The sequence below is a fragment of the Rhinoraja longicauda genome, chromosome 41, assembly GCF_053455715.1.
Source record: "Rhinoraja longicauda isolate Sanriku21f chromosome 41, sRhiLon1.1, whole genome shotgun sequence".
Classification (NCBI taxonomy): Eukaryota; Metazoa; Chordata; class Chondrichthyes; order Rajiformes; family Arhynchobatidae; genus Rhinoraja; species Rhinoraja longicauda.
In genome coordinates this window covers 3,353,668-3,381,141 of record NC_135993.1, presented here as the reverse complement: position 1 = coordinate 3,381,141, position 27,474 = coordinate 3,353,668, and the positions used below count along the sequence as shown (strand labels likewise).

At 48.8% G+C, this 27,474-nt stretch overlaps 1 protein-coding gene across 7 annotated transcripts in view; it reads left to right on the top strand.

Moving 5' to 3' along the window:
- Window positions 1-27,474, top strand: part of sipa1l3 (signal-induced proliferation-associated 1 like 3) — a 220,905-nt gene that overhangs the window by 137,474 nt on the left and 55,957 nt on the right. For 5 of the 7 annotated variants that reach the window (XM_078431196.1, XM_078431197.1, XM_078431193.1 and 2 more), the window contains exons 9-11: window positions 1,079-1,353; window positions 24,043-24,291; window positions 25,993-26,142. In XM_078431196.1, coding sequence (XP_078287322.1) covers window positions 1,079-1,353; window positions 24,043-24,291; window positions 25,993-26,142 — 674 coding nt within the window. The remainder of the gene's footprint in view (window positions 1-1,078; window positions 1,354-24,042; window positions 24,292-25,992; window positions 26,143-27,474) is intronic. The other 2 variants (XM_078431198.1, XM_078431200.1) reach the window with 2 other exon arrangements.

Sequence of the window (27,474 nt, the reverse complement as noted above, 5' to 3'; positions counted from 1 at the left end):
CAGTTATTCGGGTTAATCATAAACCACAAACATTGCCCTGTAATTTTACAGAATCTCTGCGGAGCATTTGGAAATCATCATTGTTTCCACACGCAGGCAGACACAAAATGCTGGAGTAACTCAGCGGGTCAGGCAGCATCTCTGGAGAGAAGGAATGGGTGACGTTTCGGGTCGAGACCCTTCGAAGACCCTTCTATGACTACTTGGTCTTCCCCACCAACCCCTCCCTCCACACCTCATTCGTTGAGTCCATAAGGGGGGTCAGACCCACCGTTCAACTGGTGACAATCTTTTACACCTTGAAAGAGAGACTGTCGAGTCTTCATGCTCTCAAGTAGTTTAGTTTAGAGATACGGTGCAGAAACAGGCCCTTTGATCCACTGAGACCGTGCTGACCGGCAATCAATGTACACCGGCACTATCCTGCACACACGAGGGACAATTTACATCCTAAGCCAATTAACCGACTAACCTGTGCATCTTTGTGATGTGGGAGGAAACTGAAGCACCCGGGGAAAACCTACGTGGTCACCGGGAGAACATCCAGACAGCACCAGTAGTCGTAGTTAAACCTGCGCTGTAAGGCAGACACACAATGCTGGAGTATCTCAGTGGGTCAGGCAGCATCTCGGGAGAGAAGGAATGGGTGACGTTTGGGGTCGAGACCCTTCTTCAGACTGGGTAGTTTACACCCCAGCAGTATGAACATTGACTTCTCTAACTTCAGAAAGTGCCTGATTTCCCTCTCTTTCTCCTCCCACCTTCCCAGTTCTCCCACCTGTCTCCGACTGCATCCTATCTTTATCCCGCCCCCTCCCCTGACATCAGTCTGAAGAAGGGTCTAGACCCGAAACGTCACCTCCCGAGATGCTGCCTGACCCGCTGAGTTATTTTGCGTCTACCTTCGATTTAAACCTGCATCCGCAGTTTTTCCCCCCCTGTGCTTTAAGGCAGCAGCTCTGCCGCTGCGCCTCTGTGCCGCTCCTAAAGTAGTTCACTGAAATGGGTTGGGCAGAAGCTCGCCGAGCCAGGTATGCATCGTGTTAACTGTGAGGCTTTGACCCTCTGTCACCCGCAGATTGTGACTGGAGGGTGTGAGACTGTGGACATGACCCTGCGGAGGAACGGCCTCGGGCAACTGGGTTTCCACGTCAAGTACGACGGCACGGTGGCGGAGGTGGAAGAGTATGGGTTTGCTTGGCAGGCCGGGCTGAGGCAGGGCAGTCGACTGGTGGAGATCTGCAAGGTGGCAATCGTAACATTGACCCACGATCAGATGATTGATCTCCTGCGGACATCAGTGACGGTGAAGGTGGTCATCATCCCGCCTCACGAAGACGGAAGCCCACGCAGGTAAGACGCTCTTCCATGGTCAACGCTCAAGAACAATCGCTGCCAATTGCAAATGACATTCCACCCATATTTCCACCTTGTGCTAGGATCCAGTGCTTTTTATTGCGACTGTACATGCCCACGTCTCGAAAAAGTTTCAAAAAAACTGCTTGGTGGCGCAGTGGTAGAGTTGCTGCCTTACAGAGCTTGCAGCACCAGAGACAGGGTACTGATTGCGAATGATCAGCCATGATCGTATTGAATGGCGGTGTTGGCTCGAAGGGCCGAATGGCCTCCTCCTGCACCTATTGTCTGTGTTTCTGTGTTTCTATCAGGCATGACCTCATTAAATGGTAGATCGGACCCAAAGTGTCAAAATGGCTTCCTCCTGTTTCATTCATCAGATGTGAGCAGTAATTTGAAAATATTGATGATACTGCAGTGTGGGCTGCAGGGAAGGGCAAGTAATGTAGTCCAAGAACACCAGGGAGCCAAATTCGATCCTGACTACGGGCGCTGTCTGTACGGAGTTTGTACGTTCTCCCCGTGACCGCTTGGGTTTTCTCCAAGATCTTCTGTATCCTCCCACACTCCAAAGACGTACATAGGTCAATGTAGGTTAATTGGCTTGGTGTATGTGTAAAAGAGAAAATTGTCCCTGGTGTGTATAGGATAGTGTTAATGTGCGGGAATCGCTGGTCTCTAAATCTCTGTGTCTGTATCTCTAAACTTGTATCTCTGTATCTGTATCTTCCTGTATCTCTAAACTTAACTAAACTAAACTAGATTGAGAAAGACTGGAGCGACTAGGCTTATATACACTGGAATTTAGAAGGATGAGAGGAGATCTTATCGAAACGTATAAGATTATTAAGGGGTTGGACACGTTAGAGGCAGGAAACATGTTCCCAATGTTGGGGGAGTCCAGAACAAGGGGCCACAGTTTAAGAATAAGGGGTAGGCCATTTAGAACTGAGATGAGGAAAAACTTTTTCAGTCAGAGAGTTGTGAATCTGCGGAATTCTCTGCCTCAGAAGGCAGTGGAGGCCAATTATCTGAATGCATTCAAGAGAGAGCTAGATAGAGCTCTTAAGGATAGCGGAGTCAGGGGGTCTGGGGAGAAGGCAGGAACGGGGTACTGATTGAGAATGATCAGCCATGATCACATTGAATGGCGGTGCTGGCTCGAAGGGCCGAATGGGCTCCTCCTGCACCTATTGTCTATTGTGTATTGATGCATAGCAGCTAATACTGTTATGCATATTGTTATATCGGTATAGGCACCTTTTTTGTCAAGAGTTAAATGTGTTTAATTAATTAATTAAGTCCAGAACCTTTTGAGTTTGGTTCACAGAACAGACATGAGATCCAACTCTTGGCCCTTTAGCTCGTCCTTGCTTTATTAGCTACACCTCTGGGGAAATCTTTCTTAAGGCCGAGAGATGTGTACGGTAACACTTAAAATGGCAAATATCCGTCTGACGAAGGGTTCTGACCCAAAACGTTACCCATTCCTTTTCTCCAGAGATGCTGCCTGTTCCGCTGCGTAACTCCAGCATTTTGTGTCTGTCTTCGGTGTAAACCAGCATCGGCAATCCCTTCCTACACGTGTTTAATCATCATCAGTACTGACAACAGAACAGTGAAATTCATTCTTGCACAGAGATAATATATAATGGATAATAAAAATTCAAGAAATGAATCGGCCCAATACAAACAAAAACAGTCCTTAGTGCAACCAAAGATCATAGTTGTAAGTTCATAGTTGAGGTTCGTGTTGCGTGGTGTTCAAGAACCTGATGGTTCTTGTGAAGATGCTGTTTTAGTTTTGTTTATTTTAGAGATGCAGCGTGGAAACAGGCCCTTCGGCCCACCGGGTCCCTGCCGACCAGCGATCCCCGCACACTAACACTATCCTACACACACTAGGGACAATTTACAATTATACCAAGCCAATTAACCTGCAAACCAAAGATCTCGGAGGAAACCCACGCATTCACGGGGAGAACGTACAAACTCTGTACAGACAGCGCCCGTAGTCGGGATCGAACCCGCGTCGCTGGTTCTGCAGACATTGTAAGGCAGCAACTCTACCGCTGCGCCACCGTGCTGCCCCTGAACCTTTTAGGACCTATTGGTCACAGTTTTCGGACTCTTAAACCTTCTTTCGGATGGTAGAAATGAAACGAGAGTGTGGCCTAGGCCTTTGGTTCCAAAAGGTAAAACACTGCTAAGCCCCATTCATAGGTTTTCAATAGCTTTGCTGCCTGTTAATAGAACAATTGATCTCTTGAACTTATCCAGAATTAATGCTGATGCCTGATTAGCATTTTTCTCTACTTTTGTTAATGTTTTGGAATTGTTTTTTGCTGAAGCAGTGAATAGCGCTGTTCCCTCCCCCTTTGGAAACTGGCCAAGGCTGCTGTTAAATTTTGACTGTGGACATAAATTAAAATCAACTGTTGTTGGAAGTATCTAAGTACTTTGGTTCAAAGTCACGTACGTTAATTTGGCTCCCTGGTGTTCTTGGACTACATTACTTGCCCTTCCCTGCAGCCCACACTGCAGTATCATCAATATTTTCAAATTACTGCTCACATCTGATGAATGAAACAGGAGGAAGCCATTTTGACACTTTGGGTCTGTTTTACCATCATGCCTGATAGAAACACACAAACATAGAAAATAGGTGCAGGGGTAGGCCATTCGGCCCTTCGAACCAACACCGCCATTCAATATGATCATGGCTGATCATCTTAAGTCAGTACCCCGTTCCTGCTTTCTTTCCATATCCCTCGATTCCGTTAGCCCTAAGAGCTATATCTAACTCTCTCTCTTGAAACCATCCAGTGAATTGGCCTCCACTGCCTTCTGTGGCAGAGAATTCCACAGATTCACAACTCTCTGGGTGAAAAAGATTTTCCTCATCTCAGTCCTAAACAGCCTACCCCTTATTCTTAAACTGTCTGAACTCTCCCAACATCGGGAACATTTTTCTTGCATCTAGCCTACCCAATCCCTTAAGAATTTTATATGTTTCTGTAAGGTCCCCTCTCATCCAAAAATTCCAGTGAATACAAGCCCAGTCGACCCATTCTTTCATCTATGACCAAACTCCATTATATCTGTTTTAACTTCACCATCTCCCTATCAACTCCCCCCCTCCCCCTATCGGTACCCCCTAGGCTTTGTGCCACCCCCACCTCTGTTTTCCAGCATTCTTTCCCCGACAACAATCAGTCTGCATGAGAAAGAACGACAAGATGGAATTTGCAGGAAAGTCGGAGGCATTTTGAACAAGCGTACTCCACAGAAGTTTAACAAGCTGTGCTTCGAGCTCCTCAATGTGGGGGTAGACTCAAAACTGGGACTAAAAGGGAGCATTTTACTGGAAGTAGACAATCCTGCCATAAACAGCACTGCCAGGGAGACAATAGACAATAGACAATAGGTGCAGGAGTAGGCCATTCGGCCCTTCGAGCCAGCACCGCCATTCAATGTGATCATGGCTGATCATTCTTAATCAGTACCCCGTTCCTGCTTTCTCCCCATACCCCCTGACTCCGCTATCCTTAAGAGCTCTATCTAGCTCTCTCTTGAATGTATTCAGAGAATTGGCCTCCACTGCCCTCTGAGGCAGAGAATTCCACAGATTCACAACTCTCTGACTAAAAAAGTTTTTCCTCATCTCTGTTCTAAATGGCCTACCCCTTATTCTTAAACTGTGGACCCTGGCCCCTGGAGGGGCGAGGAGAAAAGAAAACGTAGTATTAATGGTCAGAGAATGTAGGAATTGCTGGAGAGAGGAGCTGAGAAAGAGAGAGATAATTTACCTGCAAAACTAAAAGCTCAGAAAAAAATTGATTTACAAATCTAATCCTTGCCTTAGAATTGTGTTTGAAGAAACAATAAACGTTGGCACAATTGGATTTCTTTGAGGGAGGGCTATTATTTGAACAGCAATTTTTCACATTACAAATCTATCAGCATTTGTTTTCCTTGGTGCCACATGCAGGCCCGGCAGGAAGCCAACCTCCTGAGGTACAATAGTAACAAAAATGCATTCATTACATCCGTCCTTGCTCTAAGCTGCCTCCTTTTAAGATCCAGCTGTGTTGAACTCATGCAGAGACCTGTGTGTGTCCATGCATTTGAAGGGAACATCTTATGTGAGAAAGTGCAGACTTTTGTACAGTTCAGTCTAATCTCTGTGCGAGTTATTGCAAGCACCTGTTCATCCATCTTGTGCGTTTTTAATTTGGCTATCTTTCAGAATATTAACAGTTGTTAACATTTGAAAGCGTTCAGTTGAGTGTAGTTTATTGTCACGTGTACCGAGCGAGGTACAGTGAAAAGCTTTTGTTGTGTGCTAACCGGTCAACGGAAAGACAATACATGATTACAATCGAGGCATTTTAAATCTCTCTATCTTCTCTGTCCATTTTGTCATCCTTTCTGCCTTAGCTGATGGGGTTTTGGTAGAATCCCGAGTGGTCTCAATTTTTAATAACCTCTATGGCAGTCGCGATGTACTGCGTGGTCTAAGCTGTGTAACTACAGGTGTTCCTCAGCTCCGTTCCAAGAAACCCATCGCAAACCGAAAATATTGTAAGTCGAAATGCATTTAACACGCGCAATCGCGTGGGCGGAAGCGAGCGGCGGCTCGCCACGGGTCGCGGCCGTTTGCACCATCGCAAAGTCGAAATATCGCAAGGTAGTCCATAGCGGGTAGTCCATAGAGCTCAGAGGACCATCGGAACACAGCTACCAGCCTTGGAGGGCATCTACAACACGCTTCAGAAAAGCCACCAGCATTCACAAAGACTCTTCACACCCCTGCAACAGTCTGTTCAAACTCCTACCATCGGGCAGACGATACAAGGCCTTCTACGCCCGCACCTCCAGACTCAGGAACAGCTTCATCCCCAGGGCCATAGCTGCTATGAACCGGTCCTGCTGAGCCGGATGGTCACATCGCACAGTGAACCGGCACAGATCTACTTGCACTTTACTCTGTTTTAAAACTGTTCTAATTTGTTTCATTGGGTTGTTTACCCGGAAAAAGCCCACACGGTCACAGGGCTTATAGAAATCTCTCTTATAGAAACATATAAAATTCTTAAGGGGTTGGAGAGGCTAGATGCGGGAAGATTGTTCCCGATGTTGGGGGAGTCCAGAACCAGGGGTCACAGCTTAAGGATAAGGGGGAAGTCTTTTAGGACCGAGATGAGAAAACATTTCTTCACACAGAGAGTGGTGAATCTGTGGAATTCTCTGCCACAGAAGGTAGTTGAGGCCAGTTCATTGGGTTGTTTAAATTAATACTGACTAGCTAATTAAATTATTGCATCGTATGGGAGGCGCATTCCCAATCTCGTTGCACCCCTGTACAATGACAATAAAGATATATTATATTGTATTATATTGTTGTATACTATCTATCTGAAGAAAGGTCTTGACCCGAAACGTCAGGTGTCCACTCTCCACACTTGCTGCTTGACCCACTGAGTTACTCCAGCACTTAGTGTTTGTTGCTCAAGATTCCAGCATCTACAGTTCCTTATGTCTGCATGAGGTAGCGATATCTTTGTTATCTCACTGCCTAACGTAGATATACATTGGAAAAGTCGATGGTTTTGCTGTGGAAAAGCCAGATGCTAAAGTGCAAAGCTGATGGGAACCCATCAACCGTGAGTGAAGATGGACACAAAAAGCTGGAGTAACTCAGCGGGTCAGACAGCATCCCTGGAGAAAAGGAATAGGTGATGTTTCGGGTCGAGACCCTTCTCCAGACTTAGAGTCAGGGTATAGGGGAGATGAGGGATATATAGACGGTGTTATAGAGAGATATGGAACAAATGAATGAACGAAATGCAAAAAAGTAACGATGAAACGTCAGTGAACTCTGGTTTAAAGCTAGTGATTGTCTGGTTCTTGCTTGGCTCTTGATTTCATGTTCATGAGTTATAGGAGCAGAATTAGGCCATTCGGCCCATCAAGTCTACTCCGCCGTTCGATGATGGCTGGTCTATCTCTCCCTCTCAACCTCATTCTCCTGCCTTCTCCCCATGACCCCTGACACCCGTGCTAATCAAGAATCTATCTATCTCTCTCTTAAAAATATCCATTGACTTGACCTCCACAGCCTTTGTGGCAAAGAATTCCACAGATTCACCACCCTCGAAGTAAAGAAATTCCTCCTCAGCTCCTTTCCAAAGGAACGTCTGTTAATTCTGAGGCTGTGGCTTCTGGTCCTGGACTCTCCCACTAGTGGAAACATCCTCTCCACATCCACTCCATCCAGGCAGATTTGAGTTGTCCTAAAATAAAATCCTCTCCTAGATGGGTGAGGTGTTTCAACACCAGGTGATAATGTTCCGTCTTCTGCGCATTGAATTTTTCGGGGTAACCCTTTATCTCCTCTCTTTCCCCACTTTCTCTCCTCGTGAATTCTCTTCCATTCCGCACCTGGAAGTCCCATTTTCGTCCTCCTCCCCCTCCCAGTTCTGCTGTGGCGTGAAATAATTATTTGTGATCGCTTTGTGATCGCAAGGGGGGGGTTACAAGGGGCCGAATGACCTTGTCCTTGTCCTTGTCCTGCATCTATTTCTAATGACTCCTCAGCCGATGGACTCACCATCCCATTTCTCTTGACCCATATGGTTTTAATTTAGAGGACATGTAGACTAACATCTTGTAAGACGTGCGTCAGAGTCACAGCTGCGTGTGGGCCCGATGACTCTCCTGTGAGTTCTTGGACACTGCGAGAGGATATCATTATCGAGCATCTGACCCTCGCACAAAACCTGACCACAGCAGGGGTGGTCGCAGCAGGAAGGATCTTTTCACTTTGCCTCTCCACGGGACGAAGCTACATTCTTCACTCGGAGCTAGAGAGCGCTTCCAAGTTGATGTGGAGGACTGAGAGTAATTGTACAAACAACTAGGGTCGCCAACTGTCCCGCATTAGCCGGGACATCCCGTATTTTGGGCCGAATTTGTTTGTCCCGTACGGGACCGCCCTTGTCCCGTGTTAGTAGGGTTGCCAACTTCCTCACTCCCAAATAAGGAACAAAGGGTGACGGAAGATTGTACCCGATGTGGGAAGATTGTTCCCGATGTGGGAAGATTGTTCCCGATGTTGGGGAAGTCCAGAACCAGGGGTCACAGCTTAAGGATAAGGGGGAAGTCTTTTAGGCCCGAGATGAGAAAACATTTCTTCACACAGAGAGTGGTGAGTCTGTGGAATTCTCTGCCACAGAAAGGTAGTTGAGGCCAGTTCATTGGCTATATTTAAGAGGGAGTTAGATGTGGCCCTTTTTGCTAAAGGGATCAGGGGGTATGGAGAGAAGGCAGGTACAGGCTACTGAGCTGAATGATCAGCCATGATCATATTGAATGGCGGTGCAGGCTCGAAGGGCCGAATGGCCTACTCCTGCACCTATTTTCTATGTTTCTATGTCGCCGCCCCGCGCCCCACGTGACCTCACCCAGCCAGCGGCCACGTGCTCCCGCTCCACCAATGGCGGCTGCCATTGGTGGAGCGGGAGCACGTGGCCGCTGGCTGGGTGAGGTCACGTGGGGCGCAGGGCGGTGACGTCACCTTGTCCCGTATTTGGGAGCGAGGAAGTTGGCAACCTTACAGATAACCTAAGCTCATCTCGGGGACAGGCAGCGTCTCTGGAGAGAAGGAATGGGTGACATTTTGGGTCGAGACCCTTCTTCAAACTGATGTCCAGCATCACTCCAGCATTTTGTGTCTACCTTCGATTTAAACCAGCATCTGCAGCTCACAGCTCATCCTGCAGGTTGTAGACACAAGGAACAGCAAAAACGCTGGCCTACCAAAAAAAGTGCTGGAGCAACTCTGCAGAATTGGTGGAGTAACTTGGCGGACTATCTCAGCGGACTGAAGGGGAGTCAGGAGAGAGGTCCCGACCCGAAGCAATGCCCATCCAATGCCTTTGACAGATGCTGCCTGACTCACTGAGTTATTCCGGCACTCTGGTTTCCAGGCAGGGCTGAAGTCTTGTATAAACCCGCACAGCTGGTGAGCAACCAGGGTTTCCAAAAGTTTGGTGGTTGGGAAAGAACGATGCCCATCCCTACGATCAGGCGTGGCATGTTACACAATCAACCGCAGGAGCCAGCCTCCTTGCGGCTGCCTCTGAAAGTTTAACCCGCCCAGCAGGGCTCTCGTGTTGTCCAGTCCAGGGCGCCGTGTGAATGATGGTGTGTGCTGAGTGCCCCTCTTCTTCTGAAACAAGTGGCTCAGGTGATTATGTGTGGGACAGGGGAATGGGGGACGTCACCTATTCCTTTTCTCCAGAGATGCTGCCTGATCCGCTGAGTTACTCCGGCACTTTGTGTCTGGAAACGTACGGATGTTCACTCGCGACCTGGGATGCCAGGCCTTAACGCTTGCTAGGGTTGCCAACTTCCTCACTCCCAAATACGGGAAAAGGTGACGTCGCCGCCCCCGCGCCCCACGTCACCGCCCCACGTGAGCTCACCCAGCCAGCGGCCACGCGCTCCCGTTCCACCAATGGCGGCCGCCATTGGTGGAGCGGGAGCACGTGGCCGCTGGCTGGGTGAGGTTACGTGGGGCGCGGGGCGGTGACGTCACCCTTTGTCCCGCATTTGGGAGTGAGGACGTTGGCACCCCTACCCAACTTCGCCCCTCCCATCGTACAGCTATGCCCTCGAGTCAATAGACAATAGACAATAGACAATAGGTGCAGGAGTAGGCCATTCAGCCCTTCGAGCCAGCACCGCCATTCAATGCGATCATGGCTGATCACTCTCAATCAGTACCCCGTTCCTGCCTTCTCCCCATACCCCCTCACTCCGCTATCCTTAAGAGCTCTATCCAGCTCTCTCTTGAAAACATCCAACGAACTGGCCTCCACTGCCTTCTGAGGCAGAGAATTCCACACCTTCACCACTCTCTGACTGAAAAAGTTCTTCCTCATCTCCGTTCTAAATGGCCTACCCCTTATTCTTAAACTGCGGCCCCTTGTTCTGGACTCCCCCAACATTGGGAACATGTTTCCTGCCTCTAATGTGTCCAATCCCCTAATTATCTTATATGTTTCAATCGTCGACAGTTCCACTTTGGGGAACCGGCTAGTGACTGTGTTAAGTTCATTGGATCCTGGCCTCAAAGCGCCTTCTGCACTTTTAATGTTTAACCCAATTGAGTGCCGAATCTCAGTGTTGTTCAGCGGAGAGAGGTGAAGTAAGAAAGGTCTGCGTTCTCTAGGCCCGGGTTTGGAAGACAAAAGAGGCGATTCCATTAAAATTTATGAGACTCTGCCAAGAATTGACAGGTTAGAGTTTAGAGATACAGCACGGAAACAGGCCCTTCGGCCCACCGAGTCGCCCCGTACACTAGTACTATCCTACACGCTAGGGACAATTTACGCCTTTGGAGTGTCGGTCGAAACCGGAGCACCCGGAAAAAGCCCACACGGTCACAGGGCTTATAGAAATCTCTCTTATAGAAACATATAAAATTCTTAAGGGGTTGGAGAGGCTAGATGCGGGAAGATTGTTCCCGATGTTGGGGGAGTCCAGAACCAGGAGTCACAGCTTAAGGATAAGGGGGAAGTCTTTTAGGACCGAGATGAGAAAACATTTCTTCACACAGAGAGTGGTGAATCTGTGGAATTCTCTGCCACAGAAGGTAGTTGAGGCCAGTTCAGTGGCTATATTTAAGAGGGAGTTAGATGTGGCCCTTGTGGCTAAAGGGATCAGGGGGTATGGAGAGAAGGCAGGTACAGGTTACTGAGCTGGATGATCAGCCATGATCATATTGAATGGCGGTGCAGGCTCGAAGGGCCGAATGGCCTACTCCTGCACCTATTTTCTATGTTTCTATGTACAAACTCCGTGCAGACAGCACCCGTAGTAGTCAGGGTCGAAGCCGGGTCTCTGGTGCTGTGAGGCAGCAAATCTATCGCTAGATCCCAAGAGGCTGTTTGTTCAGGTTTGGACGACCTGGATGTGAGGGTCCCAGATAACAGAGTTGGTCACTTGGTGAAAAACCTTTCCCCTCCGGGGATCCCGATTTGTATTCTCCGGCTTGTAAGGCTGTTCATGCTCAAGTGATACTGACTGATGTTTTGCAATAACAGGAGATCAAAGCGTGTGAGGAAAGGAGGGGGAAATGACTAATGTAAAGGGATTAACCGTGATCTTATTAAAAAGTGGAGTGGGCTCAAGGATGTGTGTACCCTACTCCTGTTCTTGTTTAAAGCTCTATGCTGTAATGTAAACAGCGTTGCCAAACAAGCCATTATGATGTGGGTGGTGCCTGGCTCCCAGAGTTGTTTAACTGAGGCTGGAGAGATTTATGTACTTTTTTTTTAAATTTGAAGATGTTCCCCATCTGAGGCATTGTCCTGTGAACTTAATGAAAAGCTCGGAGTAGCATGTAGTGTGTGCTGCCTGCTTCAATGGCTTTCCATCCTGACGTGACCAATCAAGGCCAGATGATTTGGGGTTTTTGTTTAAAACCTTCCTCCTTTGTGACTCATTTTTCTTTTTATGTTTCTGTGGAGCACAAAGCTGCCTTTTCAAGCTTTTGTGTGCTGCTCTATAATGGGGCTAGTTTTGTCTTGCCCGAGCCAAAGGGGAGGAGAGGAAATGAAACACAATCTGCAAAGAGTAGTTTTTCTTTTAATTGGCACTGCTTCAAGAACCACCGACTCCCCTTCAAGTGCGCCAAACGCGACCGTTTATAATCCTACTTAACAGCGCAAATTTGTTGTTGAATGGTGGTGGACTGTGCTGTGAATTCAGCAGGTTGAAACTAAGCTGTTTTGCGCTCGCTAAGAAACCACTTTTTTTTTTGTCTTCATCATTATTAATCGGGATGTTTTTAATCTTGAAATTGCCAAATACAATACAATACAATACAATATATCTTTATTGTCATTGTACAGGGGTACAACGAGATTGGGAATGCGCCTCCCATACCATGCAATAATTTAATTTATTTAATTTATTTAAATTTAAACAATTTAATTTAAACAATCAGAACGAAACAAGTGGCAGCAGGGTGGCGTAGTGTTCGAGCAGCTGCCCCACAGCGCCAGAGACCCGGGTTTGATCCTGACTACGGGTGTTGTCTGCACAGAGTTTGTGCGTTCTCCCGGTGACCTGCGTAATCTTTCTCCACGATCTTCGGTTTCCTCCCGCACTCCAAAGACGTGCAGGTTTGTAGGTTAATTGGCTTGGTGTAAATGTAAATTGTCACTAGAATAATGTTAGCTTGTGGGAATCGCTGGTCGGTGCAGACTCGGTGGGCCGAAGGGCCTGTTTCCACGCTGAGCCTCTAAACTAAAGTAAACTCAACTGAACAGTCAACAGTCAACAGAGCTTTATTTGTCATTCGGTACCAAGGTACCGAACGAAATTACATAGCAGTCACACAAAAAAAAAAAAGAACACAAGACACATGACCCCAACACAAACGTCCATCACAGTGACTCCAAACACCCCCTCACTGTGATGGAGGCAACAAAGGTACATGAAAGGTGGTGTACCTGTATCACAGTGCAGTGATTTACGAGCGCCTTTTAGATTTCCCCGCATCAGGCACTGCCTCCCAATTTGGTTCCAAAACTAAGCTCAACCTTGACGTCTTTCCAAAGGGAACATGGCTTCAGTACACTGCTGGCAGAATAATTATTACAGTCAAAGCGGACCACTGTTTTGGCGCACCTAGTTAAGAAGGGGATAGAAGTGTATAAAATTATGAGAGTCATAGATAGGGTCGAGAGTCAGAACCTTTTTCCAAGGGTGCCAATATCAAAGAGTAGAGGCCTTAGCTTTAAGGTGAGAGGGACAAAGTTCAAAGGAGATGTGCAGGGCGGGTTGTTTTTATAAAGAGAGTGCTTGGTGCCTGGAACGTGCTGCTGGGTGTGGTGGTGCAGGCAGATACCATAGTGGTGTTTAAGAGGCTCTTAATAGGTACATGGATATGCAGGGATATGAATCATGTTGAAAAAGAGGAGATGTACAACATACATTAATGACTTGGATGAAGGGATTAAAAGTACCATTAGCAAATTTGCAGATGATACAAAGCTGGGTGGTAGTGTGAACTGTGAGGAAGATGCTATGAGGTTGCAGGGTGACTTGGACAGGTTGTGTGAGTGGGTGGATGCATGGCAGATGCAGTTTAATGTGGATAAGTGTGAGGTTATCCACTTTGGTGGTAACAATAGGAAGGCAGATTATTATCTGAATGGTGTCAAGTTAGGAAAAGGGGACGTACAACGAGATCTGGGTGTCCTAGTGCATCAGTCACTGAAAGAAAGCATGCAGGTACAGCAGGCAGTGAAGAAAGCCAATGGAATGTTGGCCTTCATAACAAGAGGAGTTGAGTATAGGAGCAAAGAGGTCCTTCTGCAGTTGTACAGGGCCCTAGTGAGACCGCACCTGGAGTACTGTGTGCAGTTTTGGTCTCCAAATTTGAGGAAGGATATTCTTGCTATTGAGGGCGTGCAGCGTAGGTTTACTAGGTTAATTCCCGGAATGGCGGGACTGTCCTATGTTGAAAGACTGGAGCGACTAGGCTTGTATACACTGGAATTTAGAAGAATGAAAGGGGATCTTATCGAAACATATAAGATTATTAAGGGGTTGGACACGTTAGAGGCAGGAAACATGTTCCCAATGTTGGGGGAGTCCAGAACAAGGGGCCACAGTTTAAGAATAAGGGGTAGGCCATTTAGGACAGAGATGAGGAAAAACTTTTTCAGTCAGAGAGTTGTAAATCTGTGGAATTCTCTGCCTCAGAAGGCAGTGGAGGCCAATTCTCTGAATGCATTCAAGAGAGAGCTAGATAGAGCTCTTAAGGATAGCGGAGTCAGGGGGTATGGGGAGAAGGCAGGAACGAGGTACTGATTGAGAATGATCAGCCATGATCACATTGAATGGTGGTGCTGGCTCGAAGGGCTGAATGGCCTATTCCTGCACCTATTGTCTATTGTCTATTAGTTTAATTTGGCATCTTAGGGCAGCACGGTGGCGTAGCGGTAGAGTTGCTGCCTTACAGCGCTTACAGCGCCAGAGCCCTGGGTTCGATCTTGACTGCGGGTGCTGTCTGTACAGAGTTTGCACGTTCTCCCCCTGACTCTCCGCGATCTTCGGTTTCCTTCCACATTCCAAAGGCATACAGGTTTGTAGGTTAATTGGCTGGTATAAATTGGCCCGAGTGTGTGTAGGATAGTGTTAGTGTGCGGGGATCGCTGGTCAGGGCAGACTCGGTGGGCCGAAGGGCCTGTTTCCACGCTGTATCTCTAAACTGAACTAAACTAGAAATTGTGACATTGTGAGCCAAAGGGCCTGTCCCCGTGCTGTACTGTTCTATGTGGTGCTATCTAGCCGGCTACCCAAAATACAACGAGCTGGTAACATTCATCAAGTCAAGCAGCATCTACGGGAAGAGAAATGAAGTGGACATTTCAGGCTGAGGTCCCCTCATCAGAATTGGGAATTGATTGCAGCGAATTGTGGATGCAGCCCAGACCATCACACAAACCGACCTCTCTGAAGAAGGGTCTCGACCCGAAACGGCACCCATTCCTTCTCTCCTGAGATGCTGCCTGACCTGCTGAGTTACTCCAGCATTTTGTGAATAAATCTCTTCCATTGACTCCATGTACACCTTACCCAGCCTCGGCAAGGCCAGCAGCACAATCAAGGACCAGTCGCACCCTGGCCACTCCCTCTTCTCCCCTCTCCCATCGGGCAAGAGGTATAGAAGTGTGAAAACGCACACCTCCAGGTTCAGAGACAGTTCCTTCCCGGCTGTTATCAGGCAACTGAACCATCCTACCACAACCAGAGAGCAGTGCTGAACTGCTATCTACCTCATTGGAGACCCTCGGACTATCTTTGATCGGATTTTGCTGGATTTTTCTTGCACTAAACGTTGTTCCCTTATCGTGAATCTGTACACTGGGAATGGCTTGATTGGAATCGGGTATTGTCTTTCTGCTGACTGGTTAGCACGCAACAAAAGCTTTTCACTGTACCTCGGCACACGTGACAATAAACTCAACTGAAAGGCTGCATGGCCAACCCATTCCCCATCAGATGCCGGATGTATCAGGTACAGGTGACAATAAACCAATCTAAACTGAACTGAACTGAATTGAGCAGGGAGTGGTACGGTAGAGAGGCTAATCTCACTGGAATTAGTGCCGAAGGGAAAGACTTTATCCCTTGAATGTACATGCAGTAAGTTAAAGGCAAGGTAGACAAGGGGGTCAGGCAGCATCTCGGGAGAGAAGGAAAGATGTACAGGTATGTAGGTTAATTGGCTGGGCAAATGTAAAAATTGTCCCTAGTGGGTGTAGAATAGTGTTAGTGTGCAGGGATCGCTGGGCGGCGCGGACCCGGTGGGCCGAAGGGCCTGTTTCCGCGCTGTATCTCTAAACTAAACTAAACTAGAAATTGGGACATTGTGAGCCAAAGGCAAATCTAAAAAAGGAATGGGTGACGTTTCGGGTTGAGACCCTTCTTCAGACTGATGTCAGGGGAGGGGGCGGGACCCTAAACGTCACCCATTCCTTCTCTCCCGAGGTGCAGCCTGACCCGCTGAGTTGCTCCAGCATTTTGTGTCTACCTTCGATTTGAACCAGCATCTGCAGTTTTGTTTTCCTACACAGGTTAAAGGCAAGCCTTGCTCTGGCCTGTCCCACAAACTCCACTTCCGGCAGTTGCAATTCTGGCTTTAAATTGTAATCCTGCTAATAAAATGCTTGGATCGAGTTGGACTAGTTCTGTCTTAAATAAAATGTTTTCCCAACATACAGAATTATTAATGTTTGGCAAGCCCATCGATGAGCTGTTTCCCTCTGCACCACCCTGCACTGTGTGGAATTATGGTTGGATCACAAAGTGTGGTCGAAAACAACTAAATATAGTTTTGGTTTCGTTCACAGTAACATCTCTTTAAATAGGGTGCAAGGTAGTAGGTAATCAAGTGGAGGGTAGTGTCTGGCATTTTTCTTGATGGTTTGCAGTTGATTGACTTGAAATTCTGACTCGAATAGAAACATAGAAACATAGAAAATAGGTGCAGGAGTAGGCCATTCGGCCCTTCGAGCCTGCACCGCCATTCAATATACAATACAATATATCTTTATTGTCATTGTACCCATGGCTGATCATCCAGCTCAGTAGCCTGTACCTGCCTTCTCTCCATACCCCCTGATCCCTTTAGCAAAAAGGGCCACATCTAACTCCCTCTTAAATATAGCCAATGAACTGGCCTCAACTACCCTCTGTGGCAGAGAATTCCACAGACTCACCACTCTCTGTGTGAAGAAATGTTTTCTCATCTCGGTCCTAAAAGACTTCCCCCTTATCCTCAAGAATGAAAGAGACTGAGGGATAAACTTTTATCTGTTTACTAGACCAAGTGGACCCGTTGGGCCGAAACCTCTCCTGCATTGGTGCAGCACCCTCTCCTCCCCTTCCCCCCTCCTCTCCCCCCCTCCCTCCCTTCTCCCCCCTCCCTCCCTCCACCTCCCCTCCTCCTTCCCCTTCCCCCCGCCCCCTCCCCTTCCCCCTCCCCTCCCCCCACTCCACCCCCCTCAACCCCCCTTATCCTCCCCCTCCCCTTCCCCTCCTCCCAATCCATCCCCCCTCAACCCCCCTTATCCTCCTTCCTCCCTCCCCTTCCCCTCCACTCCATCCCCCTTATGCTCCCTCCTCCCTCCCTCACCCCCCTCGCTCCACCCCCTCCATCCCGAGGAGATAGATTTAAACTTTAAAATGTGAATCACTTAAAAAATATAACACCTATTTCAATGAGACTTCTTCCATTAGCACCAAAGTGACGACGGTGAGTAAGGTGGGCCTAAAATTGTCGCGCTATCGTGTACCGTTTTGGCTGCTGTTCAGGAACAAACAAACAAACAAACGAGAGTTTTAGTGTATGGATGTTCATGAGTTCTAGAAGCAGAAGTAGGGAGATGGAAAGTGCGACGCAGCGGTAGAGTTGCTGCCTCACCGCGCCGGAGACCCTGGTTTGACCCTGACTAAGGGTGCTGACTTTGTGGAGTTTGCGCGTTCTCCCAGTAACCGCCTGTGTTTCTTCCATGTGCTCCGGTTTCCTCCCACGCCCCAAAGACATGTGGGTTTGTAGGTTAACTGGCCTCTGTAAAATGGCCCAGGTGTACAGCTTGGCCAAGATGGGCCAAAGGGCCTGTCTCCGTGCTGTAAGACTGTGTTGGAATCAACAGCGGTGGGATATCACAAAAGATTTTGGGGGGGGGGGGGGGGGCAGGGTGGTTTGGGTTCCTATTCTGAGATCTGCCAGGTTAGTAAAGGTGGGATCACAGAGAACTAGTGTGAACAGGTAATCGATGGCCAGCGTGGACTCAGTCGGCCAAAGGCCCTGTTTCCATGCTGCATCGCTAAACTAAAATGAACAACCATTCCCCCGGCACTCTCCCAGGAAGGGAATAAATCAGAGAGAGTGTGTACTCACCCAAGGCGGCAGGACTGACCAAAGAGTGTGAGTTTATAGGTTCTAGGAGCAGAATAAGGCCATTCAGCTCATCAAGTCTACTCCACCATTCAATCACATCTGATCTGTCTTTCTCTCCCGACCCCATTCTCCTGCCTTTCCCCGTTAACGCCTAACACCCGTGAGTACGCTGTTGAGCATCGTTTTTAGTTCAATTAACTTTGCCCCTTTTAAAGAGAATATTTTGTTAACTAGTTTAGTCGTTTTCCTGCCTGACTGAATGATGACATCAAAACTGTAGGATGATACAGCTTTAATGTGGAGTTTTTGCAGACATTATCGTAACCACGCCTGGTTTACGCTTTCAATGTGACGACATGAAAACATGTTTGGGCAGAGCGATCTATTTTAAATTCTTGGTAAAAGTTGTAATCTTGTGCATGAGAGAGAGAGAGAGAGACAGCGAGCCAAGACAAAGTTACCATCCCTGTAAATAAAACATTTGAACAGCGAGGCTCTGTTGGATCGAGAAGGTATTGTCACTCTCTGCGCTCCAGGTATTGAGAGGCCATGAGACTGTCGGCAGCTTGTTCAAGGGAGTTCCAGGTAACTTAACAGCGAGGAGCCTTGTGAAAAATGGTTCAGTGAATGTTTTGGCAGTGCGCCTTTTGGGCCACAAGCCGTGGATGTATTAAATCTGCAGTCTGAAGAAGGGACTTCCTTCTCTCCTGAGATGCTGCCTGACCTGCTGAGTTACTCCAGCATTTTGTGCTACCTTAAGTTTGCTGGGGCCGCCTGATTAAGTACTTCTGTACAAGGAGATCCGTCGCCTGGTCTGGGATTGAGTGGAGAGGTGCACAGCAAAGGCAGACGCAAAATGCTGGAGCAACTCAGCGGGTCAGGTAGCATCTCGGGAGAGAAGGAATGGGTGACGTTTGGGGTCGAGACCCTTCTTCAGACTCTGTCTACAAACCTGTACGTCTTTGGGGTGTGGGAGGAAACCGAAGATCTCGGAGAAAACCCGCGCGGTCACGGGGAGAACGTACAAACTCCGTACAGACGGCGCCCGTAGTCGGGATGGAACCCGGGTGTCCGATGCTGTAAGCGCTGTAAGGCAGCAACTCTACCGCTGCACCACCGTGCCGCCCTGTTTATCAGTTGTTTCAGAGGAGTCGGTTTATTTTGACACAGCAGTTTAGTCCTTCTGTTCAATTGTGAGGTGATGTACGAATAATAATAATAATATAGCGCTTTTCTAACACTCAAAGACGCTTTACAGGGTTTACTAAAACATAAAAGAAAATAAATAGATAAATGAGTAAACGAAGAGAAAAGGAGACAGAAGGTGAGGTGACCTTCAGTGGTTGAAGGCAGTGCTGAACAGGTGAGACTTCAGTGATGTTTTGAATGTGGTGAGTGTGGAGGAGTCTCTGACGGTTTGGGGTAGTGAGTTCCAGAGGGTGGGAGCAGCGATGGAGAAAGCCCTGTCCCCCCAGGATCTGAGTTTGGTCCGGATGGGGGGGGACAGGAGGTTGGCAGCAGCAGAGCGGAGGGTGCAGGTGGGAGTGTGCCTGTGGAGGAGGTCAGTCAGGTAGGATGGGGCCAGGTTATGGAGGGCTTTGTATGTCATGAGGAGGATTTTGTACTGGATTCTCTGGGGGATGGGGAGCCAGTGGAGCTTGTAAAGGACGGGGGTGATATGGTCACGGGTCGGGGAGTGGGTGAGTAGACGGGCAGCGGAGTTCTGGATGTGTTGGAGTTTGTTGATGATTTTTGAGGGTGAGCCATAGAGGAGGCTGTTGCAGTAGTCCAGACGAGAGGTGATGAAGGCGTGGATGAGGGTTTCAGCAGCTGTGGAGGAGAGGGATGGTCACAATGAACTGTTAATGCCGGAATTTAGAAGGATGAGAGGAGATCTTATCGAAACGTATAAGATTATTAAGGGGTTGGACACGTTAGAGGCAGGAAACATGTTCCCAATGTTGGGGGAGTCCAGAACCAGGGGCCACAGTTTAAGAATAAGGGGTAGGCCATTTAGAACTGAGATGAAGAAAAAAAAATTCAGTCAGAGAGTTGTGAATCTGTGGAATTCTCTGCCTCAGAAGGCAGTGGAGGCCAATTCTCTGAATGCATTCAAGAGAGAGCTGGATAGAGCTCTTAAGGATAGCGGAGTCAGGGGAAATGGGGAGAAGGCAGGAACGGGGTACTGATTGAGAATGATCAGCCTTGATCACATTGAATGGCGGCTGGCTCGAAGGGCCGAATGGCCTCCTCCTGCACCTATTGTCTATTGTAATACAGCGGGTCAGGCAGCATCTCTGGAGAGAAGGAATGGGTGACGTTTCGGGTCGAGACCCTTCTTCAGACTAAGAGTCAGGGGAGAGGGTGACACAGAGGTAAAGATGGGTAAGGTGTGGAAACGACATCAAAGACAATGAGACTCGGGTCAAGACCTTTCTTCAGACCTGACCCGAAACATCACCATGTTCTCCTTTTTGAGACGGATTATAGCAGGGGGTGAGAAAGCTACCTCTTATCCAGCTTTGTCCCTCTTACTGAAATCAGTCTAAAGAAGGTTCCTGACCCGTAACGTCACCGATCCATGTCCTCCAGTGATATTTCCTGACCTGCTGCGTAACTCCAGCACTTTGTGCCTTTGTCTGAGCATGTTTGTTTTTCATGCCCTTGGGCATCACTGGCAAGGCTGGGGTGGTGGTGAGCTGCCAGCTTGAACTGTTGCAGTCCGTGTGGGTGGAGGAGTAAATGGTTGGAGTGGTGAAGCTGACATTTTAAAAGACATTTGGACAAGTATACAAAATGTGTAGGAAGGAACTGCAGATGCTGGTTTAGACCGAAGACAGACACAAAATGCTGGAGTAACTCAGCGGGACAGGCAGCATCTCTGGAGAGAAGGAATGGGTGACGTTTCGGGTCGAGACCCTTCTTCAGACTCTGTCTCCATTCTTGGGAAGCCACCTCTTCGCTGAACGACCCTGCCTGGAATTGTCCGCACTGTTCAATTTGAAGTCTTGCCTGCTGGGAAAGAGAATTTTTTGTTATGAGGCGGTCCAGCCATGCTTGAAGACAAAGTTTACCATCTCAAAAGTAAATTTCACAAGTGATTTAATCCGTCAGGACAAAGTGTTTCCTTTCACAGGAGTGACATGCCAAGAATCTTCTCACCCTTCCGCATGCCTTACCCATGGTCCGAATGTACTTAATTATCCCCTGGCCAAGCTGATAAATGGCTTCCTTGTTGGCAGCTGAGAGGGGGGGCTGTCTATTTAAGATTAAGCAAACGCTATCCTCAGAGGCTCATGTTGCTTTACGCCAAACCACTTGACTTGGATCCCCACCAAGTTCTGGAGCTAACTCCGAAGGTGGACACAAAATGCCGGAGTAACTCAGTGGGACAGGCAGCATCTCGGACGGGGCCTTGCACACCAGCCTATGAGTGAAGAACTCTCTGTGAAGCTTGGCGGGCGTGATACCTGCGAGCACCGGCAGGAGATCCGTGGGAGTAGGGCGTAGGCAGCCGGTGATGTTCCGCATGGTGGCGTTGAGGGGGGCATCTAGGACCGCCCCCTCCCTGACATCAGTCTGAAGAAGGGTCTCGACCCGAAACGTCACCCATTCCTTCTCTCCCGAGATGCTGCCTGACCCGCTGAGTTACTCCAGCGTTTTGTGTCTCCCTTCGATTTTAACCAGCGTCTGCAGTTTTTTTTCTACACATTCTGGAGCTAACTGGATGTCTTCGGATTCTGGCTGTCTGTTCAGATGCTGGAACTGTGGACATCTTCTCCCAGCCTGCCTAACTACTGGCTCATGGCTCTCGGCAGTGGCATCTACACTGTGATTAGCTTGGGAGGGTATTGAGAGTAGTGTAGGTTGACCTGGCATGTGTAGCGTTTTATTTGCCTGCTTGCTGAGGATCAACTCCACTGACCCCAGATACTGTTGTGTATTATTCTTTACGTGGGAGTCAGTGGGCTGACATTTCAAATAAATAGATCTCGCAGCTATGCTCGACCATGCCTTGGTCGAGGGTGGAATCTGTGGATAGTGTGTGCTTAATGTTAAATGGACAGCCCGCTCTCACAGCAGCTAGCAAGGAGACCAGTTATCAAATTGGCCCTGTCAACGTGACAGCCAAAGATAGACACAAAATGCCGGAGCAACTCAGCGGGACAGGCAGCATCTCCGGAGAGAAGGAATGGGTGACGTTTCAGGTCGAGACCCTTCTTCAGACTGGAGCAACTCAGCGGGACAGGCAGCATCTCCGGAGAGAAGGAATGGGTGACGTTTCAGGTCGAGACCCTTCTTCAGTCAGACTTCTCGACCCGAAATGTCACCCATTCCTTCTCCCCAGAGATGCTGCCTGTCCCGCTGAGTTACTCCAGCATTTTGTGTCTATCTTCGATTTAAACCAGCATCTGCAGTTCTTTCCCACACAACTTGATTAAGCCAAGATCTGAAGATGGGTCTCGACCCGATAGGTCACCTGTTCCTTTTCTCCAGAGACGCTGCCTGACCTGCTAAGTAACTCCAGCACTTTGTGTCTATCCAAGGTGACTGAATCCCAATTGTAGTCCTCCCCAGACTTGATCAATAAACTTATTTATTCATTCATTCATTCATTGGTGGGGAAGGGGTTTAACTTCAGACTGTGTGTTCTTGCAAGGTCCAGGGAAATAGATCGTACAGCACAGGAACAGGCCCTTCGGCCCACAATGTTCCTGCTGGGCATGATGCCAAGTTAGTCTAATCTCCTCTGCCTGCGTGCGATCCACATCCTTCCATTCCCTGCACGTCCCATGCAAAAGTCACAGCAGCAGAAGAAAATATTTCTATGACATATCTATGAAAGAAAGCAAGACGTGATGCCAAAAGGATTCTTTCATAACTGAAAGTCGCATTGAATTTGTTCCTTGCCACTCTGGTGTCTCTGAATTATGAGGCATTTATAGGCCCAGGAAAGAAAAATACTCTGATGTCAAAGGTAAACACAAAATGCTGGAGTAACTCAGCGGGACAGGAGGCATCTCAGGAGAGAAGGAATGGGTGACGTTTCGGGTCGTCTGAAGAAGGGCCTCGACCCAAAACGTCACCCATTCCTTCTCTCCGGAGATGCTGCCTGACCTGCTGAGTTACTCCAGCATTTTGTGTCTATCTCTGATGGCAATCTGAGAACAAGATGGACCACTCCGTTGAAATCGCCTATACTGAAGTGTAGTACGCAAAGGAGCCATTTTAGTAAGCAAAACCCGCCGCTCGCTCTGCCTCTCGCAGTGTAATCAATATTGTGGGGGAACAGGTTGTGTGATGATACCATTAAAATGCAGAATATATCTCATCTATCAATTCACAGATTTTTGTTATTTTTGTGATTAAATGTTTCTGCCTACTAAAATGGCGCCGTGACACACTACGGTTTTTAGGGTCGAGTGGTCTATCTTGTTCCTCTAGAGGGCAGTCATGGTGGCGCAGCGGTAGAGTTGCTGCCTTACAGCGAATGCTGCACTGGAGACCCGGGTTGGATCCCAACTACGGGCGCCGTCTGTACGGAGTTTGTACGTTCTCCCCGTGACCTACGTGGGTTTTCTCCGAGATCTTCGGTTTCCTCCCACACTCCAAAGACGTGCAGGGTTGTAGGTTAATTGACTGTGTATAATGTAAAAATTGTCCCCAGTGTGTGTAGGATCGGTGCGGGGATCGCTGGGCGGCGCGGACTCGGTGGGCCAAAGGGCCTGTTTCCGCGCTGTGTCTCTAAAAATCTAAATCTACGGGCGCCGTCTGTACGGAGTTTGTACGTTCTCCCCGTGACCTGCATGGGGTTTCTCAGAGATCTTCGGTTTCCTCCCACACTCCAAAGACGTGCAGGTTTGTAGACAGGGTCTGAAGAAGGGTCTCAACCCGAAACGTCACCCGTTCCTTCTCTCCCGAGATGCTGCCCGACCCGCTGAGTTACTCCAGCATCTTGTGTCTACCTTTGCTTGGTAAATGTAAAAACTGTCCCTTAGTGGGTGTAGGATAGTGTTAATGTGCGCGGGGATCGCTGGTCGGCGCGGACCCGGTGGGCCGAAGGGCCTGTTTCCGCGCTGTATCTCTAAACTGAACGACGTGTCTATGGTTTTGCCCGAATTAAATGCGTGATTTATGAAGCATGGTTTGGGGCGGTGATCCTAATTCTGTCGCCACGCCGGTGTGCTTCCTCCTAGGGGTTGCTCTGAGTTGCATGAAATGCGCACCATGGACAGCAAGACTGAGAGCGAGGGCATGCCTGCCGGCCTGCGACCACCCTACAGGAACAGCACGCTGCAGTGGAGCGGCCCCGCGGCCCACAACGGGCTGCAGCCGCAGCGGTGGCCGGCGGGCGCTCACGCGCAGACTCCCGGCGGAGGCCAGACGTCCCGCCAGCCCGCTGGCCCGGCCGCCTACAGCGAATCGCAAGCAAAGAACGCCAAGCGGTAGGGTCGCCAACTGTCCCGTATCAGTAGGGTTGCCAACTTCCTCACCCCAAAATAAGGGACAGAGGGTAACGTCACCGCCCCGCGCCCCACGTGACCTCACCCAGCCAGCGGCCACGTGCTCCCGCTCTGGAGCGGGAGCACGTGGCCGCTGGCTGGGTGAGCTCACGCGGGGCGCGGGGCGGTCACGTGGGGCGCGGGGCGGCGACGTCACCTTGTCCCGTATTTGGGAGTGAGGAAGTTGGCAACCCTAGCAAGCGTTAAGGCCAGGCCGTGAGTGAACATCCGTACGTTTCCAGACACAAAATGCTGGAGTAACTCAGCGGGTCAGGCAGCATCTCTGGAGAAAAGGAATAGGTGACGTTTTAGTCTGACAGGGTCTCGACCTGAAGCGTCGCCCGTCCCTTCTCTCCAGCGATGCCTCCTGTCCCACCGAGTCACTCCAGCATTTTGTGCCCATCTCGGGTCTTAAACCAGCACCTGCAGTTCCTTCCTGCGGATCGATATGTTTCCGTCGGGATGGTGTGTGGGTTGGAGGACAACTTCCTGCCGCTGGTGTAGGAAGGAACTGCAGATGCAGGTTTAGACACAAAATGCTGGAGTAACACAGCGGGTCAAGCGCCATCTCTGGAGAAAAAGGATAGCTGACGTTTCGGGTCGGGACCCTTCTTCAGAGTGTCTGATGACCCATCCTTTTTCTCCAGAGATGCTGCCTGGCCCGCTGAGTTACTCCAGCATTTTGTGCCTATTTCCAGCTGCTGGGGTCCATGTTGCTTTTGCTGCCCTTTCCTTTCCAACTGGTACAGGCGGTGTGTGTAGAAGCTGCTGTCTACGGAGTCCCCTACAAAATGGAGAGCGATTTAGCCATGCGGAACGTGTAAGATTCTGCAGACACAAGTACTGGTGTTGGAGGAGGTGCACGTGAACCTCTGTCTCACCTGGGAAGACTGCTGGGGCCCCTGAGTGGATGTGAGTGAGGAGGTACAGGGACAGGTGTTGCATCTCCTGCGGTCGCAAGGGAAAGTCGCTGGACAGGGCTTGCTGTGGGTGTGAATTCTACAGCAGGGTCGAGAGCTCTTGTATTATGTAGATTCGAGAGCAGGGCCGGGAGCCACTGGAATTATGTAGATTCTCAGAAGAATTTAAAAACATTGAAAACATAGAAAATAGGTGCAGGAGTAGGCCATTCGGCCCTTCGAGCCAGCACCGCCATTCAATGCGACTGTGGCTGATTATCCACAATCAGTACCCCGTTCCTGCTTTCTCCCCATATCCCTTAATTTTGTTAGTCCTAAGAGCTAAATCTAACCCATTCCTTCTCTCCAGAGATGCTGCCTGACCCGCTGAGTTACTCCAGCATTTTTTGCCTATCCTCGGGATAGTAGTTCATGTGCAAGGGAACCACAGGTGGCCTCCATCACTGCACACCGACCCTGCTCAGCCTGCTGTGAGCGGCAGTATCTTGGTTTGCAATAGAAACATAGAAAATATGTGCAGGAGGAGGCCATTTGGCCCTTCGAGCCGGCACCGCCATTCATTGTGAATACATCTGTGTTTCTAAGAATTTAGATGAAGTCTAGTGTACGTGTCAAAACAATTTTGCGGAGGAAGGAACTATTTCCATCGCTGTTATTAAACGGTCATGAAATATTTAGCTTTTGATCTGGTTGGGTTTGCCAAACATTTCCATTTACCTTCCAGGCCGGTTAGCTACCCGGAGACTTTGTACAGTACGGCGTCGACGGTGGCGGCAGTGGAGAGAGTTGCGCCTTTTCGAAATCCTTCCGGAAGCTTCTCTTCGCCGGGGTCTGGAAACGCCCTGCCCGGCAGACACAAAGGAGTTCCTGACAGGTGGGACCAATGCCGTTCATAACCACGGCCGTCTAACACAGTGGCGCTAGGATAGTGTAGATTAGTGTAATGGTGTCACTCATGTTATGTGTCATGCTTTTGTCGTTACGCCCCTTTAGCTTTTGAGTGACCACTGCTTGCGAGATTCGGGTTAGTGTAAGTGGGGTCGTGCTTGCTATGTAGTTAATAAAGTCTTTGGATCATATGAAGAAAGACTGGATAGACTCGGCTTGTACTCGCTGGAATTTAGAAGATTGAGGGGGGATCTTATAGAAACTTACAAAATTCTTAAGGGGTTGGACAGGCTAGATGCAGGAAGATTGTTCCCGATGTTGGGGAAGTCCAGAACAAGGGGTCACAGTTTAAGGATAAGGGGGAAGTCTTTTAGGACCGAGATGAGAAAGTTTTTTTTCACACAGAGAGTGGTGAATCTGTGGAATTCTCTGCCACAGAAGGTAGTTGAGGCCAGTTCATTGGCTATATTTAAGAGGGAGTTAGATGTGGCCCTTGTGGCTAAAGGGATCAGGGGGTATGGAGAGAAGGCAGGTACGGGATACTGAGTTGGATGATCAGCCATGATCATATTGAATGGCGGTGCAGGCTCGAAGGGCCGAATGGCCTACTCCTGCACCTATTTTCTATGTTTCTATTATCCAGGTGTAAGGATTATTATCCATTATCCAGGTTGATAATGGATCATTATCCAGGTGTTTCAATCCAGGTTGCAACAAAAGCATGATGCATAACATGAGTGACACCATTACACTAATCTACAGATAATAGGTGTGAAGAAGGGTCTCAACCCAAACCATCACCCATTCCTTCTCTCCAGAGATGCTGCCTGTCCCGCTGAGTTACTCCAGCATTTTTTGCCTATCCTCGGGATAGTAGTTCATGTGCAAGGGAACCACAGGTGGCCTCCATCAATGCACACTGACCCTGCTCAGTCTGCTGTGAGCGGCAGTATCTCGGTTTGCAATAGAAACATAGAAAATAGGTGCAGGAGGAGGCCATTTGGCCCTTCGAGCTAGCACCGCCATTCATTGTGATCAAGGCTGGTCATCCACAATCAGTAACCCGTGCCTGCCTTCTCCCCATACCCCTTGCTTCCACTAGCCCCCAGAGCTCTATCTAACTCTTTTAAATTAGAGAAACATAGAAAATAGGTGCAGGAGTAGGCCATTCAATATGACCATGGCTGATCATCCAAAATCAGTATCCCGTTCCAGCTTTCTCCCCATATCCTTTGATTCCGTTTTTAGACACAATAAAAAAAGACACAGAGTGCTGGAGTAACTCAGCGGGTCAGGCAGCATCTCTGGAGAACATGGA